Genomic DNA, 15191 nt, shown 5'->3' with positions numbered 1-15191 from the left:
AACTTAAAAGAATGAAAATTGAACAACTTATTTTCAAATAAATTAAACAAAAACGAAAAAAGAAAAATAACCAATAAAAAGAAAGAGACATTTCCTTATCCTACAAATTTCGAATTTTTATCTTGAATGATTTATAACCATTAACGTTAATTCCTTGGAACGTTTCTTTCCGTAATTTACTTTGATCACTGATAATCTTCCGTTCATTCCAACGCGGTAATTGAACGAAATATTCTGTCAAACGATCGCGCAAGTAATGGGGGGTAATTTTAAATAACGTATAATAAAAAAAATATCTCCATGGTTCGCATCTGAAAAAATAAAAGAATAATATAATTCGTTAATTCAAATCGACGATTTTAAAGGAAAAAAAAAAAAAAAAAAGAAAAGAACAAAGAAAGATGTAACTAAAGATATCTAATTGTAAGTGTAAAAGATTAAGATCGTCAATCACAAAGTGAAAAAATTTTTTTATCTTTATCGTCTGTTAAAAAGATGTCTGAAGATTCCATGAACTAGATACTTTGTAATTAACTTACGATCTTTCGATTATTCTTTCTATAATTCTAATATCTAAACAATACTAATCATGAAGTAGAGTAGTCTATTATCAAAAAATAATTCTAGCGGATCAAAGGTCTTTTTTTAAATAAATATCGCTAAATTGCGATCGCCTACAAAAAATGATTAGAAAAACAAGATTTTTATCCTTCAAGAAGATGAAGAAGAAGAGAAAGAAGAAAACGATGACGATCTGACTCACTTATAAATGGTTGAAGGAAAACGATCTAATAAAGCTCCGGTAAATTGTTCATAAATCTGTAGATTCTTTATCTTTTTCGGTCCATCCTTGACTGACAACGGTTCAAAATATTTCGCGTATCTGTTGAAATAATCGCCGTAAAAATCAGCAGCTTCTATCGACATAGTTTCTTTCATTGCATCGAAATTATTCGATTGTTCGGATAAAATATTACTCTCTTGCGTGAACGATCCTAAAAAAATAAAAAAGATAATAAATATATACAAATTGCACAGCAACAATAAAATCAACCTGGAAACTATTTTTATGCGATTGTAATACAAAAAAAATAAATTTGCTATATCTTTCTGTTAATAAAAAATATAATAACAAACCAGGGACAAAAATGACAATATCGATGCCATACTTTTTGAGTTCAACCCTAATAGATGTTGCCCAAGCATTAATACCAGCCTTTGTTGCACTGTAAATTGCTACTCCTGGCAAAGGTTCGTAACCACAATGGCTCGAAATAATGATAATCCTACTTAAATCTTTTCTTATTAATGGCATACATTTATGCGTGATATTCATTGTCCCAATAAGATTCACCTCTAATTGTTGTCGCAACTGATTCTTAGTTTGCCATTCAAATTCACCGAACACCATAACACCTGCATTATTTACCAGTGCTTTTAAAGCTACAACGAGAAAATAAACTCATATTTATTTAATTTTTTTCTACATAAACTTAATAAATAAAATAAAATACGTTAAACACATTCGTTAACAAGCGTGTCATGATTGGGTATTTTAATTCAATGTATTATCAAATGAAAATTAAAGAAAAATTATTTTATCGTGTACTTGTGGTACGACCCAAATAATTTTAACGTTAAATAAATAATGAAATTAATTGTTTCCAATGTTTTGTACTTAATCCACTATCACAATGGACTTTTGAGATAATGATTTTTTTTTTCAAAGCAAATTATGTTAACGAACTCGTGTTTAAATGGAAATAAAATTCAAGAAAGAATAAAAATGAAATTTACTTAAATCCTTTTGGTAGATATAGGTGTTTAGGAAATTATAAAAATGTATAATACTGCTTTCGTCGGTAATATCGAGAGGAAATACGATGATGCCATTTTCCTTTAATGATGATGCACCGAGACCATTCTCATCGAGAACACCAGCTATTACGACAGCTCCAAGAGATTGGCAATGAAATGCTAAGCTGTATCCAAGCCCCGAATCACAACCGGTAATTACTATAGCTTGGCCTCGTTCAATTTTGTTCCGTGAGTTATAATATAAATGTAAAGTTCTAGTACCTGTTGATAAAGAATTCAAAGTTAATTAAAACTCGAAGCACACAATGAACATACACACAGCTTACCCAAATAATATAATGAAACCAAAGCAGCTAAATATTTATTCGAGGTACGCCAGGAATACAAAATGCCAGTCACACCACTGACATCGAGGGTCAACGCCGTTGAATGTCTCCGTAGCCACGTTAACAAAGTCATTTTCAATTTCCCGCGTGTTTACTTGTTGTTCAAAATTAACAACTTCCGGAACTAAAAAACAAGAGAGACTTCCTCTTCCTCTTCTTCGATTTTACTAATTCTTTTTATATAATAATTTTTCTTACAGAATTGGTTCTGATAAATTCTGAAAAAAGAATATTTTTATAAATGTTAGAAAATATTATATAATATTGAATAATAAATAATAATTAATTACAAAATAGAATAATATAAATACGATTTAGAAAATTAGACGAGTTGTTTGTCTTACACATTGAAAGAAAACAAATTAAAAAATGGTTATACTTCAAACGGAAATAAATTACTTTAAGAAATCTTCTCAATAAATTATGAAAATTCGTTGTTGAATAAAAGAGAAAGAAATGAAATAAAATAAAATTAATAATTTATTAATTTTTTATAATATAAATGCCAATCATACCTTAATATCCTTTACAACGGTACAGCATCGATCGATCGTTTACGCATGCGCGTGAAGACAAATTTTCTTGATCTCCAAATAAAAAGAACGATTGTAATAAAATCGTTTGGTTGTCTTTCGTCGTTGGGGTTTCTTGTACGATACATCATATCAAGTTAAATGTAAAGTTTTAAAGTCGGTTATCCCTACTCTACTCCCTTATTCTCGTATTTATTTATTTTTTTTTTCTTCGAAATAAATACATACGAGAGCTACGACGAACGAAGGGACTCGTCGTCCACCATGATGAAACAACGCATTACGCGCTAATTTTAAATTCAAATGATACTTCGCTCGGTCAGTAGAAATATAGTTTGTTATTTGTTTCTCTTCGTATTTAAATATACATCATATATTATTAATTTGTTAATTTATCATTTTGTTTTTTTATTTTTGATTCGATCGAAATAAATTGTTGAAAATAAAAATAAAAGATTGTAATAAATCGATATTCTGATCGAGACACTTTTGAACGAAACTTTGCAACAATAACTTGGATTTACAAACATCCGTGCCATTCTATGTATTATTCATGGTATGTTAATAAACGTGATCTCTTACATAGGTTTTTTTACTCGAATATATTTAAATAAGATTTAACTTGCAATGAGGCTAGAACCATGTAAAATCTCTCTCTCTCTCTCTCTCTCTCTATTTTTCTGATATGATAATGTCTTTTTTCTTTAAACAATATATATATATAACGATATTTTTAATTGCGTAATATACTAATATAATGATATAAAGCATTAATTGTTTTTACATATGATCATTTGATATTTTATAAATTCAATACAATTATGTTGGAATTAAATCAAATACACAATTTAATCATATAACATAAATTACACTTAAATTAACAAATGGTAGAGCTAAGACTATACTGTACACAATTTCCATACGCTGGCACATTTCTTTTTGAGCATATTAATATTCACTTCTTATTTTCTTATTACACTTTTATTTATGTATATTTATATTTCTTTCTTTCTCTTCACATTCTCCCTCTCTAACTTTGTTGTTATATATTATCAAATAGTCTTTATTATTCGTAATATGACTTATATCTTGTTCGTTGTTTCTCTCTTAACATATTACATACCAAATTTATCTTCTTCAACTTTAACATGTGGATGACCTAACACGCTGTAGCTTGGATCTCTATCCGTAGACATTCTTCCTAACGAAGAAAGAAGGATGAGAATGATACAGAACATTGCTAAGCCAGCAAGAGTAATGAAGAGATATCTTTTTTGCATGAAACCACTAGTCGGACCCCTTCGTCTTACAGGTTGCCTTGAAATTAATTTCCACCACCTTAAAAACCACTCGATAGCTGACTTTCTTTGATATTTATTTTCATCATGATCGAAGGTCATGTCTTTAGGATCATCGTAAGCTTCACATACTTTTTTAGACATTTGATTGGTCAGAGACATTGATGTTTCGATATTTACTATAGAATAAGGTGGACCAACTTTTTGATTCATTAAGTGATCATTATTAATATTAGAATTGGCTGAACTAACATTACTACTAGTACGGGGTGTAGCTACAGTTGGTGCAGAAGTTGTCATGATATGATTGTGATAGGAATACGTTTCCAAAGCTGATGTAACATGTTCTGGTTCTGGTTTTTGTTCTCTGTCCTCACTGAGCTATATAAATTAAATAATAAAATTGATTAAATATATTGATAAGAATATGTTATTCATCCAAGTATATAGAAAATTTACCAATGGTAAGCCAAGACCAGCTCGTGCCCAATTAACGCCTGCCAATTTTTCTCTTAAAACATCTGCTACTGGAGATACTAATTTTGGTTGTGGAAAAATGCATGCTTTGCAAGACGGACAAGTATAACCGGCTGGTGCTGTTGTCGCTGGTAATTCTCTAGCAAATCTGTCCAGACATGCCCAATGATACATATGATAACAAGTTAATCGTACGCAATCTCCATCGCTTAAATTTCCAGAACATAGTATACAAACTGGACTATAGTCGTGATCATGAAGCCATAAAAGATATGATTGTACTATACACTGTAAAAGGTAAATAATGACGTATAAACGTCATTCAATTAATTTATTTTAAATTCCTTTAAAAAGTCAAATTAAATTATTTACACATAATCAAATTTTGTTAATCTAACCTTTACAAATTTGTCTTTAATAAGTATGTTTATTAAAATTCTGTATAAATATTATTCTGTAAAAATATTATTTTTAATTAACATACCTTTGGGTGATTAGTAACCATGCAATGTTCGCAAACATTGACACGATGTTCAAAACAAAACTGAGTTGTTACTACTCGTTTCGGACACTTACACAAGCCCATCTTGCATTAAAATAATATGATCACAATTTCGTTTTAAATATTGTTCAGTTTCAGATCAACTTTAATGAGAACAATAATAAATTATTTTTAATATTTATTTATATATATCGCATGACAACTATGAATCACACGACAACTTGTTCTGTATTATTTAAGAAAGCCACCATGTTTTATTGGCCACGTCGTCTGACATTTCGTATATCGATAGAATACAATCGACCAATAAGAACCCTTCTATCGATTTACCAAATGTAAAATTTTTCTTTTTTTTTTTTATATTATTTATCTCTTATATTGCGTACATATTAATTAAAAAAAAGAGTATTTAAGTTTTCCCACAACGTTAATACATCGTTTATTTTAATTATAACATTTCAGAAAGTATTGTGTGCAGTTTTTCAAAATGGCCACGCTCGGTCGTCTTGTATCGCAAATTAAAAAATCTTTTATTATTCCAGATTATAATAGAGCAATATCATTATCTGCTACAACACGTATCAAAGAAAGTAAGTTGAATAATTTATTTATAAAAATATTTTATCTAACAATTAATCAATTTATTTTATTTATATTGCCATAACCTATACGATTTATTGTTACCGTTTCTAATACCAACATTTTCTGCTTTAGTAATTGAAAAGAAAGAAGGAAATAATGTAATTATTGAAGCTGTTATACGACCTCAGGAGAATGCCCATTTATTAATGAAAACTAAAAATGGAGCTTGTCCATTATGTTCTCACAATCTCAACGTCAAACATACTGTAAATTAAATAATTATTTATTTACCATTAATTGTGTACCTTATTTTACCAGTATATAATAATGGAAATGAATTTCTTTTAGGATGTTCTTATATTAAGTCAATTTGTCAGGTCTGATGGTTGTATGTTACCACGAAGGATCACTGGTTTATGCGGTGTACAACAAAAAAGAGTATCTATTATGGTCGCTATGGCACAGAAAGCTGGTAATTAAAATATTTCTAATGAAGAACTTAAATTTGAATTAGAATAATTGAAGTAATCGTAATTTTGATACTTTGCAGGTTTAATGTCTAATTTAGGTCCAGCAAGTAGTCAGAAAGATCCTAAAAAGAGACGTTACTGGAAAAAGTTTAACACATATTTTGATGAATCAACTATTAAACGTAGGTATCTATAATTGTTAATATAATAGGTATAACATGACATGTAATTATTTTAATCTAAAATGTATACAAAATATCAATTATCTAAATTTATCTTTTAATTTCTCCAAACCCTGACGCAACCCTTTTCTTTTCATACAATAATTGATACTTTCTTTTTTTTTTTAAAATGTGTATCAATATTAACACATTTAATAAAATAAATAGTTTTTATATTTGTGTATAATTAAATTTACTGATTGTGAATAATTATTATGCATGGATACATCCATGCATTTATACAAAATTATTTCACTTTTTTTACGATAGAGTGCATCACGAACGTTCTTCAGTTGCATTATGAAGATAACCTAAAAAAACGAAACAACTATAAAGAATTAAAAATACAATGATAAAATTTTGATAAGTAAACAATTATAAATTAAATATTTATGTGTATGGCTGTATTATTATTTATGGTATTGATTGTTATAGGATTGAATCTCCAACGTCATGTTACAACGAAAATTAATGAAAATTACATGGTGTAAGCTTCGTAAACAATATTTACACAGCACAAAGTGTTTGAATGAAAGTTCAAAAAAACATCATGTTAAAAAAATACGTAATATTGGAATTTTGGCCCACATTGATGCAGGTTAATATTATTTTTATATCCCACTATTTACTTGACACTTTAAATAACAAATAAAACACTTGTATTTTATTTTTTATTATAGGCAAAACAACAACGACTGAAAGAATGTTATTTTATTCCGGACTTATTAAAAATATGGGAGAAGTACATCATGGAAATACAGTGACAGATTATATGGAACAAGAACGTCAACGTGGTATAACGATAACTTCCGCTGCAGTTACATTTAATTGGAAAAATCATCGCTTTAATTTAATCGACACACCTGGACACATAGATTTTACTATGGAAGTAGAACAAGCATTATGCGTTATGGATGGTGCTGTTGTTATACTTGACGGATCAGCTGGTGTAGAAGCTCAGACGTTAACAGTTTGTCGACAAGCAGATAAATATGAAATACCTAAAATTATTTATATCAATAAAATGGATCGACTGGATGCAAATCTTGAAGAATGTTTAAAATCTATAGAATTGAAATTAGATGTCAATGCATTACCGATACAGTATCCTATAAAAAAAGGAGACGTTTTGGAAGGTCTAATAGACATTATAAGTTTAGAAAAAATAATATTTAATAAAAAAAGTCAAGGACTTGATTTCCTAAAAAAAAAATTAACACAAAACGAAGACAAAGATTTATGGGATATGGCAAACGAGAAACGTGAAATATTGATAGATAAATTATCTAATTTAGACGACAAATTAGCAGATGTGATTATAGAAGAAGAATCACTCGATAAAATAACAGATCAAGCGATATGTGAATCTTTAAGGAGAATTACATTATCGAGAAAAGGTGTACCTGTTCTTATTGGTAGTTCTTACAAAAATATTGGTGTACAACCTTTAATGGATAGTGTCATATTATATTTGCCATTTCCAGATGAGTCTGGAAACGAATATCGTTGTTTCCAAAATAATTTATCTGCACGTGTATTTAAAATCGTACATGATAAACAAAGAGGAGCTATAACTTTTTTCAGAGTTTATACGGGTACCATGAAGAAAGGCGATAAAATATATAATGTTAGAAAAGAAAAGGTAGAACAAAGTAGTCGTTTATATCTTGCCTGTGCAGACGATTACGAAGAAATTAATGAAATTAATAATGGTAATATTGCAGCTGTTACTGGATTACAAACAACTGTTACTGGTGATTTGATAACTACTAGCGCTTCAGTAGCGAAGCAAGCGAAAAAAAATATGAAAAAATCTACTGAATCATCATCTGGAAGAAAAGTGGATGTTTTTACTTCTGGTACTACAATACCAGATCCTGTCTTCTTTTGTTCTATAGAACCACCGTCTTTGTCGAAGCAGTTACCTTTAGAAGTTGCATTGCAAGAACTTGAAAGAGAAGATCCTAGTTTAAGAGTAAAACAAGATGAAGATACTGGTCAAACTGTATTGGCTGGAATGGGAGAATTGCATATTGATATTATTAAAGAAAGAATTAAAACAGAATATAAAATCGATGCCGATCTAGGTCCCTTGCAAATAGCTTACAAAGAAGCAATAACAAAATCAATCAAAGACACTTTCTCTTCTGAATACAAAATAGGAAAAACTTTTCATAGTGTTAGCATAACTATGTCGTTAATACCAAACTATAAGGAAAAAGAAATTTTACAATTAGATCATACAAAAGAATCTGCTTCTAATATTGATGATATACCAACAAAGATGATGATCGCCATTAAAAAAAGTATTAAACTTTCTCTAATGAATGGTCCAAAATTAAGTTCTCCTGTTATAGATACCGGAGTTAAACTACATTGGTTAGAAACACGGAAGGGTACATCGGACACTATTGTCGCGGCTGCGGTTTCACAATGTATCAGACGAGTGAGTTTGAATAATTGTATTTATTTATTTAAAAATTTTAGTTATAGAAATTTAATGAGATTTTACGGTTCTATTTTTTCTTATTTTTCTTTGAATATCAGCTGTTTTTGCTAGATTATTGTCCATTCTATGCGATATTGGAAATAAGAAATTACAGTTATATTGATTAGAAATATTTTGTACATCCGACGTATTGCTTTCCATCGCATCGTTTGTTTTTAAATAATGCTTCCCTTCGTAAAGATATCTGTAGGTCCATTTTTCTTCCATATTATTATTTTTAAAAATATCTTTTTGTTGCTCCATGAGATTATTAAATGTTTCGTTATGGTTTTTCTGCGTGTCTGAAGATAAAGGAAGACTAGATTTATCTTTGGTTTTCTCCATAATATTATTCCAATTCGATAAATTAACCTCGTCCCATTTGTTTCCTTTTTTTTGTAACTTTTTAATAAACGTCGGTACAACGTATGATTTTATTATTGTTCGATCCTTGAAATTTTCGATAGATAGTGAACTTGGATTTTGTCTCTTAAAAAATTCATCTATCAAATTATTCGATTTCATTCTTATATTATTTATTAACTTAGAACAGTCGTTGGATTGGGTCTGCATTAACGAATGATTTATTTTGTTATTGCAATACATCTCGTCGGAATTGGCATTGTTATTAGTGTTTAAAATGCTTTGCTTTACTTTATAATTATTATTCTTAAGATTTGATTTTTTCTGTTTTAAATTAGTAGTCTGCGTCGCGTTATCTATTTGGTGAATACCCCATTTCAACATGTACAGATCAAGAAAACCTTGATATAAATCGGATGAAATTTCAGAATCTTTATAATGTCTATCTAGAAAATATATTCTACGTAATCGACAATTAGCACAGATTTCCAATCTCTGCGTTGCAACGTAATGGCATTTAAAAGCAGTTTCCGTTAAAGTTTTTAAATTTAATTCTATTTTATTCCAACCGGATTGCAATTGAATTTTAGCCCGACAAATAACTGGGTCTTTGACGTTTCGAATTTTATCGGAATCACCGGTATAAAATTGAAAATGATGACGCAATTTGTTCGTATCGATAACCTGGAATTAATTAAATTTTATTTAATTATATCTAAAAATTTGTTGTTGTTCATTATATTTTCTTTTTTAAATTAAACCTGAATTTGAAAACGACAATCGGCTCCAAAATGTTTTACTATTATTACGAGAACAGGTAATTCAACGTTTAGAAGTTTAGTTATATCGGATGGACAAGAAATAGATGTTTTTGAAATATTTAATTGTTGAATGTCCTGAATTTCTATAATCTGTATAAAAATAATTTTTATATGTTTTATATTATTATTAAAATCTTGTTTTTTTTTTGTTAAATTATTTAAATAAATATTAAACATAACGTACATTGTCAAGTAAATCGGTATCTAAGATCTTGCGAATGCATCCTGTCTGCGATTGACGTTTATGCCAATATTCTAATGGTTTTTCACTAATACTACAAAAAAGGGATAAATATGCGGCGACCATTAAAGTTTTTTCTGCATTTCCTATTTATAAATATGAAAAAAGAATTTTTATAATTAAAGAAAATGTGTTGTACAATTTGACATTTTAAAATTTTGAAATAATTCAATTGTTTCTTCTATTTCTAGTATTATTAATCATAGATTGCATATCTAATGTTAAAAACTGAAATCCTATTCATATTTAATGTAACATTGGACAATTGATTAAATAAAATATTATCTAACATTGATTTTGTTTTCCAGCTGATGCAGAAAGGAGAGAGTATAATATTGGAGCCGATAATGAACGTAGAAATTGTTGTAATGGACGAATATTCATCTGCAACACTTGCAGACCTTAATAAACGCAGATGTGAAATACAAAAAGTTGATACGCGTGGACGAAATAAGGTTAATAACAATTATTTTTTTTTCTATTATAATATTAATTTCTTTTTAAGAATGAATTTTTTAATAGATAATGTTAGTAATTGAAAATAATATTTTTTAAATAATTTCTCCATGTAGATTATTACTGCATTCGTGCCATTGTCGAATTTACTTGGATACTCGACGAATCTAAGAATTATCACATCTGGAAATTCATCATTTACGATAGAATTTAGTCATTACAAAGCTATGGAGTCTAATGACGAACAAGAAGCTATTAAAAGGATAACTGGATTTTAATATTTCGATTAAGTATAATTTAGTTCAATTATTTAAATATTATTATAATTAAAATACTGTTAAAAAAAATATAAATATATATGTATATAATATATATATAAAATTAATCAATTAGACAAAGATATCGCTGTATTACGAAAAAAGATAATTCCCAATTAAATTTTCAATTATTATTATTTTAAATTATTACAATTTTCTTTCAGCCTTTCTATCGGCTTAATTTAATGAAAATATATTGCATCATTATCTCACCATAGTGGTGCATTACAATTTTCATTCATCATTGTCAATTTTTTGTCGACCACTACGCACGATGTTGGAAAGCACAATTTTCAAATTATCGCCTTGGTTGCATTTATTGTTATTGTTATTATTATTATTAAATTAGAACGATTTAAAGCGTATCTCGTTAGAAACATAATAATTTTTTTTTCTTTTTGAACAAAACAAAAACTTACCAGCACCACGAGTAGCAGTCGCGTATAAATATATTAATATTGCTTAGAATCATGCGAAAAGGTCATACATAGTAAAATATATGTATATATTTATATATATATATATATATATATTATATGTATGGAGGGATTAAATGTTGTTTAGCGTCGATTGAATTTTTTCTAACAATCATCAACGTTGCATACAAAATCTATAAAATACAGAGCGGATCGCATAAACACACCTGACTTTAATTTAATCTTTGTATTTTTTTTTTTGTTTCTTATCAGGTGAAAAATGTTTGTACAATTACTCTTAGTTGGTTAATGCTTTTAAAGATCAATCCGCTCTCAGCAAATAGTTATTTATTCTTTTTTTTTATCTTATGAGCTAATCTTTTTTCGCTTAAATTCTAAACTTTCAGTTGGTATATTATAATCTATAGTATAAAATCTGTTCGCTTGTTTCAATTATTTAATAATTATTCTAGTAATATAATAATAATAATAAAAAGAGACAAATATCTTATGCTCGTATTAATTCTAATTTTATTTGCATCTTTTAAAAAATTTATATATATATAGATATATATATTTATATTCATATATATAAATATATATACTTTATTATCACTTGCATGCAGATGTTAGCTATCTACATGCCATCTGCACACCGGTGTGTATCGCTATTAAAAGTATGACTTTTATTCCTCCATTTATTTATCACGCCTTCGAATAATGACAATAAGAAACAAACCATTTTTACCAATCTCTGTTAAATATATCTCGCTTTTGGAAAGGTATGTAAAATAGAAAATATTTCATTTTAAATCGATCATCACCAGAGAGTACAATTGCATTACAATAGTTAAAAATTATTCGATTCGAAATCGTTGCTAATGCTTTACAATTAAAAGCGTATACAATTAAATGTATTCTTCCATTGTAAAGATCAAGATCACAAAGCTTTTTATTTTCTACGTATATCAAAATATTCTTCGTATTATTTTTTTCGATGATCAATTATTTCATCGATTTTTAAATAATTAGCAATCGAAGAAGGTGGCTTATTTCTTTCTTTTTTACAACATACGCATTTTATAATACGTACAAAAATACTCCCGCTCATAGTCAACGATATAATAGATCCTGAGGAAGAAATATTCAAAAGAAAAAGAACAATTTAATTTCACTTTTTATCTTTCAAATAATGATCTGTTGCTGCTGCTGCTGCTCGACGGACGCGAAGGGAACAAAAAGTATTTGTAATTTTTTAATATTTCATTAGTGTATGTATGTGTGTATGTATTTGTGTGTGTATTGCACGAACGTACGAGAGAGAAAAATATATAGCAACGCAACGCTACTAGAATTGTTTCATTTTTTGTTTTGTTTTGTTTAACTCTACATAAGGAGAGAGAGATAGAGAGAGAAGAAAAAAGTAAACCAATATGATTCTCAGATGCAATTGGTGAGGGGATACGGATTGAAGAAAGAACAAAAAAAAATACAATCTTATAATTATATATTTCTTATTTATGGCAACTCGTGATGTCTCTTTGACGTGTTAAAAACGTCAAAAAAATAAAAAAAACGAACAACTTCTTCTCTTCCATTTTCCTCTTCCTCCTCAATCATACCTATATCTTAAACAATCTCCTCCTCCCCCTCGCTCTCTCTCTCTCTCTCTCTCTCTCTCTCTGAAATTTATGTGACATTCATTGGTGTTTATTATTGTCTTTTCAAATAGTACTCAAAGATCAATGATCTATGAGAAAGGCGAATTAAAGCACACGTACAACACAGAGAGTTTAATCCCACATTTTTGTTATATATATATATCATCTCTTTCTAAATGGCAAGCGAGTTTCTATATTTGCATAATTATCGCAGGCCAAGATTTGCTTCATTCTGGATCATCCTCATTCGATTCATATTTCATAATGTCATCTTGGCGTCACAAGCTGACCAATTTAGGTGGATTGGCGTCAGGAGAGCTAAGATCAACCGCGGATAAATTGTTCCTTTGTTGCGTGGAGCAGGATGGTATGAGAGGTGTTGATACCGGTGTTAATCCTGTCCCACCTTCCATCAGGGAATCGAAATTGAATGGTATACCACTTGTTGGAGTTGTTATTGGCATACCAGCAACGTCAAGGGATGGTTTCATGAATGCCGGTGTTTCAACCGTTTTAAAATTCAACGAATCTGGTCTATTGTTATCCTTTGGTATTGATACTGGTTCGTTAAAGAACGACAAGGAATTTGGTCTATTGTTATTGTCAAAACCGACCGGCAGTGAATTTGGTCTGCTCGGTCTTGCGGACGTCAATGTGTCGCGTTTCGTTGTTGGTGGTTCAGCGAATTGATCCTCCAGCGGGATTTCCGGCTTTATCACAGGCTTCACGTCGAGTGGCGAGGACGAACGTAAACGACAAACGGTTCTGTGTGCTTCCAAAATGAATTCTAACTCGTCTTTGGTCTGCTGCAATTGATGTATCTCGTCTTGCAAGCTCTGCTTTTTCTGTTCCAAGCCCTCCGTTTCCTGTGAACACGAAACAGGATGATGATGATACTTTCTTTTTCTTTTTTAATTTATTCTCATCATTTTTCTTTTTATTTTTTTTCTTTTTTTTTGTCATCGATCCCTTCTCTTTTATAAACAATCATTTTCTTCGACTCTCGTAACACGATAGTAACAGTTTTTTTTTTTTTTTTAATTCTTTCTATATACGGTATCGCTACGAGGATGTTGGATCATAGCGGTAGGGACGATAATGTTGTTACTATCTAGAACGTAAAAAAGATATATTTTATATCGTTCTTAATTTGAAATTCATTCTTTGGAGAGTCGTCGAATCAAGTGTCTCGGAAGAAGAAGGGATCGATGATAAATTTCCCTTCGTGGAAATGGTAATCGATAGAACCGATTATTCTGATACTATCGGATGATTCAATTGTTTACTATTTGAAGCATGTGTGTAGAATTGTTACAATTCAACGAAAGGGATCCACGTTATCTTCAAAACATTTTTATTATTAACTACTTTTTTTAAATATGTATACAATGTAATTAAAACAAGTTATTGGATAGATTTGTATTAATTTTAATTATTTAAGATGTTATCAAAAAAAAAAAATAATTAACAACGTATAATTCATGCTTCAAAGAGTTAAGAAAAAAAAAAAAAAACAAGCTAAACGATGAATGAAAAGAAGAAAAGACATACAAGAAAAAATTGTCGCTTACTTCTAAAAGGGCATTTGTATGATCCATTCTTCGCTTGCGACACCTAGCAGCTGCCATTTTATTTCTTTCTCGTCTAATCTGTCGTCTTTTTTCTTCTTCCGGTGTCATACCAATCGTCCTGGTTGGTCTCCTTCCACCCATATTGCGTTTTGTAGCCTGTTGTTGCTGTTGTTGTGGTTGTTGTTGCTGTTGTTGTGGTTGTTGCTGTTGTTGTGGTTGTTGCTGCTGCTGCTGCTGCTGTTGTTGTTGTTGTGGTTGCTGATGTTCCTGTTGTTGAGGTAAAGTCTGCTGACTTTCTATCAGATTATTCGTAGGATTGTGATGATGGGTAGCCAGATTTTGAGTTTGAGCCGGAGTCGGTTGGGATGGTTCGACCAAAGGTGGTACAAAACCAGCCTCCCGACTGTGGGACCCTGTTTCGCTTGTAAGCTCGAGGAAAGTCTGTTCGATACTTCGCAACGTGGTTGGTGTCAACGTTGGCGTTGTTCTAGTTGGTACCCCACTGTGCAATCCGTCTAAAGATACCAACTGTAAAAAAGAAATACAATAAAGAAAAAAGGAAAATAAATT

At 29.7% G+C, this 15191-nt stretch overlaps 6 protein-coding genes across 10 annotated transcripts in view; 2 read left to right on the top strand and 4 right to left on the bottom strand.

The window, feature by feature from the left end:
- Positions 1-3334, bottom strand: part of LOC106787281 (estradiol 17-beta-dehydrogenase 2) — a 3858-nt gene extending 524 nt beyond the window's left edge. The window contains exons 1-6 of one of the 3 annotated variants that reach the window (XM_014749516.1): positions 2720-3334; positions 2145-2422; positions 1798-2079; positions 1138-1443; positions 764-995; positions 139-311 (exon numbers count right to left, since the gene is read on the bottom strand). In XM_014749516.1, the coding sequence (XP_014605002.1) occupies positions 139-311; positions 764-995; positions 1138-1443; positions 1798-2079; positions 2145-2277 (1126 nt within the window). In that variant the 5' untranslated portion in view covers positions 2278-2422; positions 2720-3334. Of the gene's footprint in view, positions 1-79; positions 312-763; positions 996-1137; positions 1444-1797; positions 2080-2144; positions 2423-2719 lie in introns of those variants that run through there. The other 2 variants (XM_014749506.1, XM_014749523.1) reach the window with 2 other exon arrangements.
- A 227-nt stretch (positions 3335-3561) lies between these two features.
- Positions 3562-5290, bottom strand: LOC106787298 (zinc finger protein-like 1). The gene is made up of 3 exons (XM_014749535.1): positions 4997-5290; positions 4495-4800; positions 3562-4416 (listed from the first exon to the last, which is right to left on the bottom strand). Exons 1-3 carry the CDS (start codon positions 5096-5098, stop codon positions 3853-3855), a joined length of 972 nt encoding a protein of 323 aa, XP_014605021.1. The 5' UTR covers positions 5099-5290; the 3' UTR covers positions 3562-3852.
- A 62-nt stretch (positions 5291-5352) lies between these two features.
- On the top strand, positions 5353-6337 carry LOC106787306 (28S ribosomal protein S18a, mitochondrial). Its single transcript, XM_014749549.1, has 4 exons — positions 5353-5604; positions 5729-5862; positions 5945-6068; positions 6147-6337. Exons 1-4 carry the CDS (start codon positions 5502-5504, stop codon positions 6260-6262), a joined length of 477 nt encoding a protein of 158 aa, XP_014605035.1. The 5' UTR covers positions 5353-5501; the 3' UTR covers positions 6263-6337.
- On the top strand, positions 6162-11909 carry LOC106787268 (ribosome-releasing factor 2, mitochondrial). 2 transcript variants are annotated; one of them, XM_014749485.1, is made up of 5 exons: positions 6162-6248; positions 6723-6885; positions 6968-8733; positions 10509-10655; positions 10773-11909. In XM_014749485.1, exons 2-5 carry the CDS (start codon positions 6741-6743, stop codon positions 10932-10934), a joined length of 2220 nt encoding a protein of 739 aa, XP_014604971.1. In that variant the 5' UTR covers positions 6162-6248; positions 6723-6740; the 3' UTR covers positions 10935-11909. The 2 variants fall into 2 exon arrangements, with proteins under 2 accessions (XP_014604971.1, XP_014604978.1); XM_014749492.1 differs by lacking the exon at positions 6162-6248 and adding an exon at positions 6568-6654.
- Positions 8765-10502, bottom strand: LOC106787317 (myb-like protein I). The gene is made up of 3 exons (XM_014749576.1): positions 10144-10502; positions 9900-10049; positions 8765-9822 (listed from the first exon to the last, which is right to left on the bottom strand). The coding sequence occupies exons 1-3, from the start codon at positions 10264-10266 to the stop codon at positions 8785-8787; spliced, it is 1311 nt and encodes a 436-aa protein (XP_014605062.1). The 5' UTR covers positions 10267-10502; the 3' UTR covers positions 8765-8784.
- Positions 11910-11928: 19 nt separating the features above from the next.
- The window catches only part of LOC106787259 (transcription factor kayak), a 55513-nt gene continuing 52250 nt past the window's right edge, over positions 11929-15191 (bottom strand). For both annotated transcript variants that reach the window (XM_014749465.1, XM_014749474.1), the window contains exons 2-3: positions 14622-15149; positions 11929-13916 (exon numbers count right to left, since the gene is read on the bottom strand). In XM_014749465.1, the coding sequence (XP_014604951.1) occupies positions 13329-13916; positions 14622-15149 (1116 nt within the window). In that variant the 3' untranslated portion in view covers positions 11929-13328. The remainder of the gene's footprint in view (positions 13917-14621; positions 15150-15191) is intronic.

Source organism: Polistes canadensis, unplaced genomic scaffold (assembly GCF_001313835.1).
Source record: "Polistes canadensis isolate GaletaPanama2010 unplaced genomic scaffold, ASM131383v1 scaffold_4, whole genome shotgun sequence".
Lineage (NCBI taxonomy): Eukaryota > Metazoa > Arthropoda > Insecta > Hymenoptera > Vespidae > Polistes > Polistes canadensis.
This window is presented reverse-complemented; position numbering and strand designations above follow the sequence as displayed.

What these genes read in the sequence shown, in the direction of transcription:
- LOC106787298 (XM_014749535.1), bottom strand. Translation starts at nt 5,098, where the DNA reads ATGGGCTTGTGTAAGTGTCCGAAACGAGTAGTAACAACTCAGTTTTGT. An exon ending in TGGTTACTAATCACCCAAAG is followed by an intron (nt 4,801 to 4,996) that starts GTATGTTAATTA and finishes TACCTTTTACAG; the next exon opens with TGTATAGTACAATCATATCT. An exon ending in CTGGTCTTGGCTTACCATTG is followed by an intron (nt 4,417 to 4,494) that starts GTAAATTTTCTA and finishes TAATTTATATAG; the next exon opens with CTCAGTGAGGACAGAGAACA.
- LOC106787306 (XM_014749549.1), top strand. Translation starts at nt 5,502, where the DNA reads ATGGCCACGCTCGGTCGTCTTGTATCGCAAATTAAAAAATCTTTTATT. An exon ending in TACAACACGTATCAAAGAAA is followed by an intron (nt 5,605 to 5,728) that starts GTAAGTTGAATA and finishes TTTCTGCTTTAG; the next exon opens with TAATTGAAAAGAAAGAAGGA. An exon ending in ATCTCAACGTCAAACATACT is followed by an intron (nt 5,863 to 5,944) that starts GTAAATTAAATA and finishes AATTTCTTTTAG; the next exon opens with GATGTTCTTATATTAAGTCA.
- LOC106787268 (XM_014749485.1), top strand. Translation starts at nt 6,741, where the DNA reads ATGTTACAACGAAAATTAATGAAAATTACATGGTGTAAGCTTCGTAAA. An exon ending in TTTGGCCCACATTGATGCAG is followed by an intron (nt 6,886 to 6,967) that starts GTTAATATTATT and finishes TTTTTATTATAG; the next exon opens with GCAAAACAACAACGACTGAA. An exon ending in ATACGCGTGGACGAAATAAG is followed by an intron (nt 10,656 to 10,772) that starts GTTAATAACAAT and finishes TTCTCCATGTAG; the next exon opens with ATTATTACTGCATTCGTGCC.
- LOC106787317 (XM_014749576.1), bottom strand. Translation starts at nt 10,266, where the DNA reads ATGGTCGCCGCATATTTATCCCTTTTTTGTAGTATTAGTGAAAAACCA. An exon ending in ATACCGATTTACTTGACAAT is followed by an intron (nt 10,050 to 10,143) that starts GTACGTTATGTT and finishes ATTTTTATACAG; the next exon opens with ATTATAGAAATTCAGGACAT. An exon ending in ATTGTCGTTTTCAAATTCAG is followed by an intron (nt 9,823 to 9,899) that starts GTTTAATTTAAA and finishes AATTAATTCCAG; the next exon opens with GTTATCGATACGAACAAATT.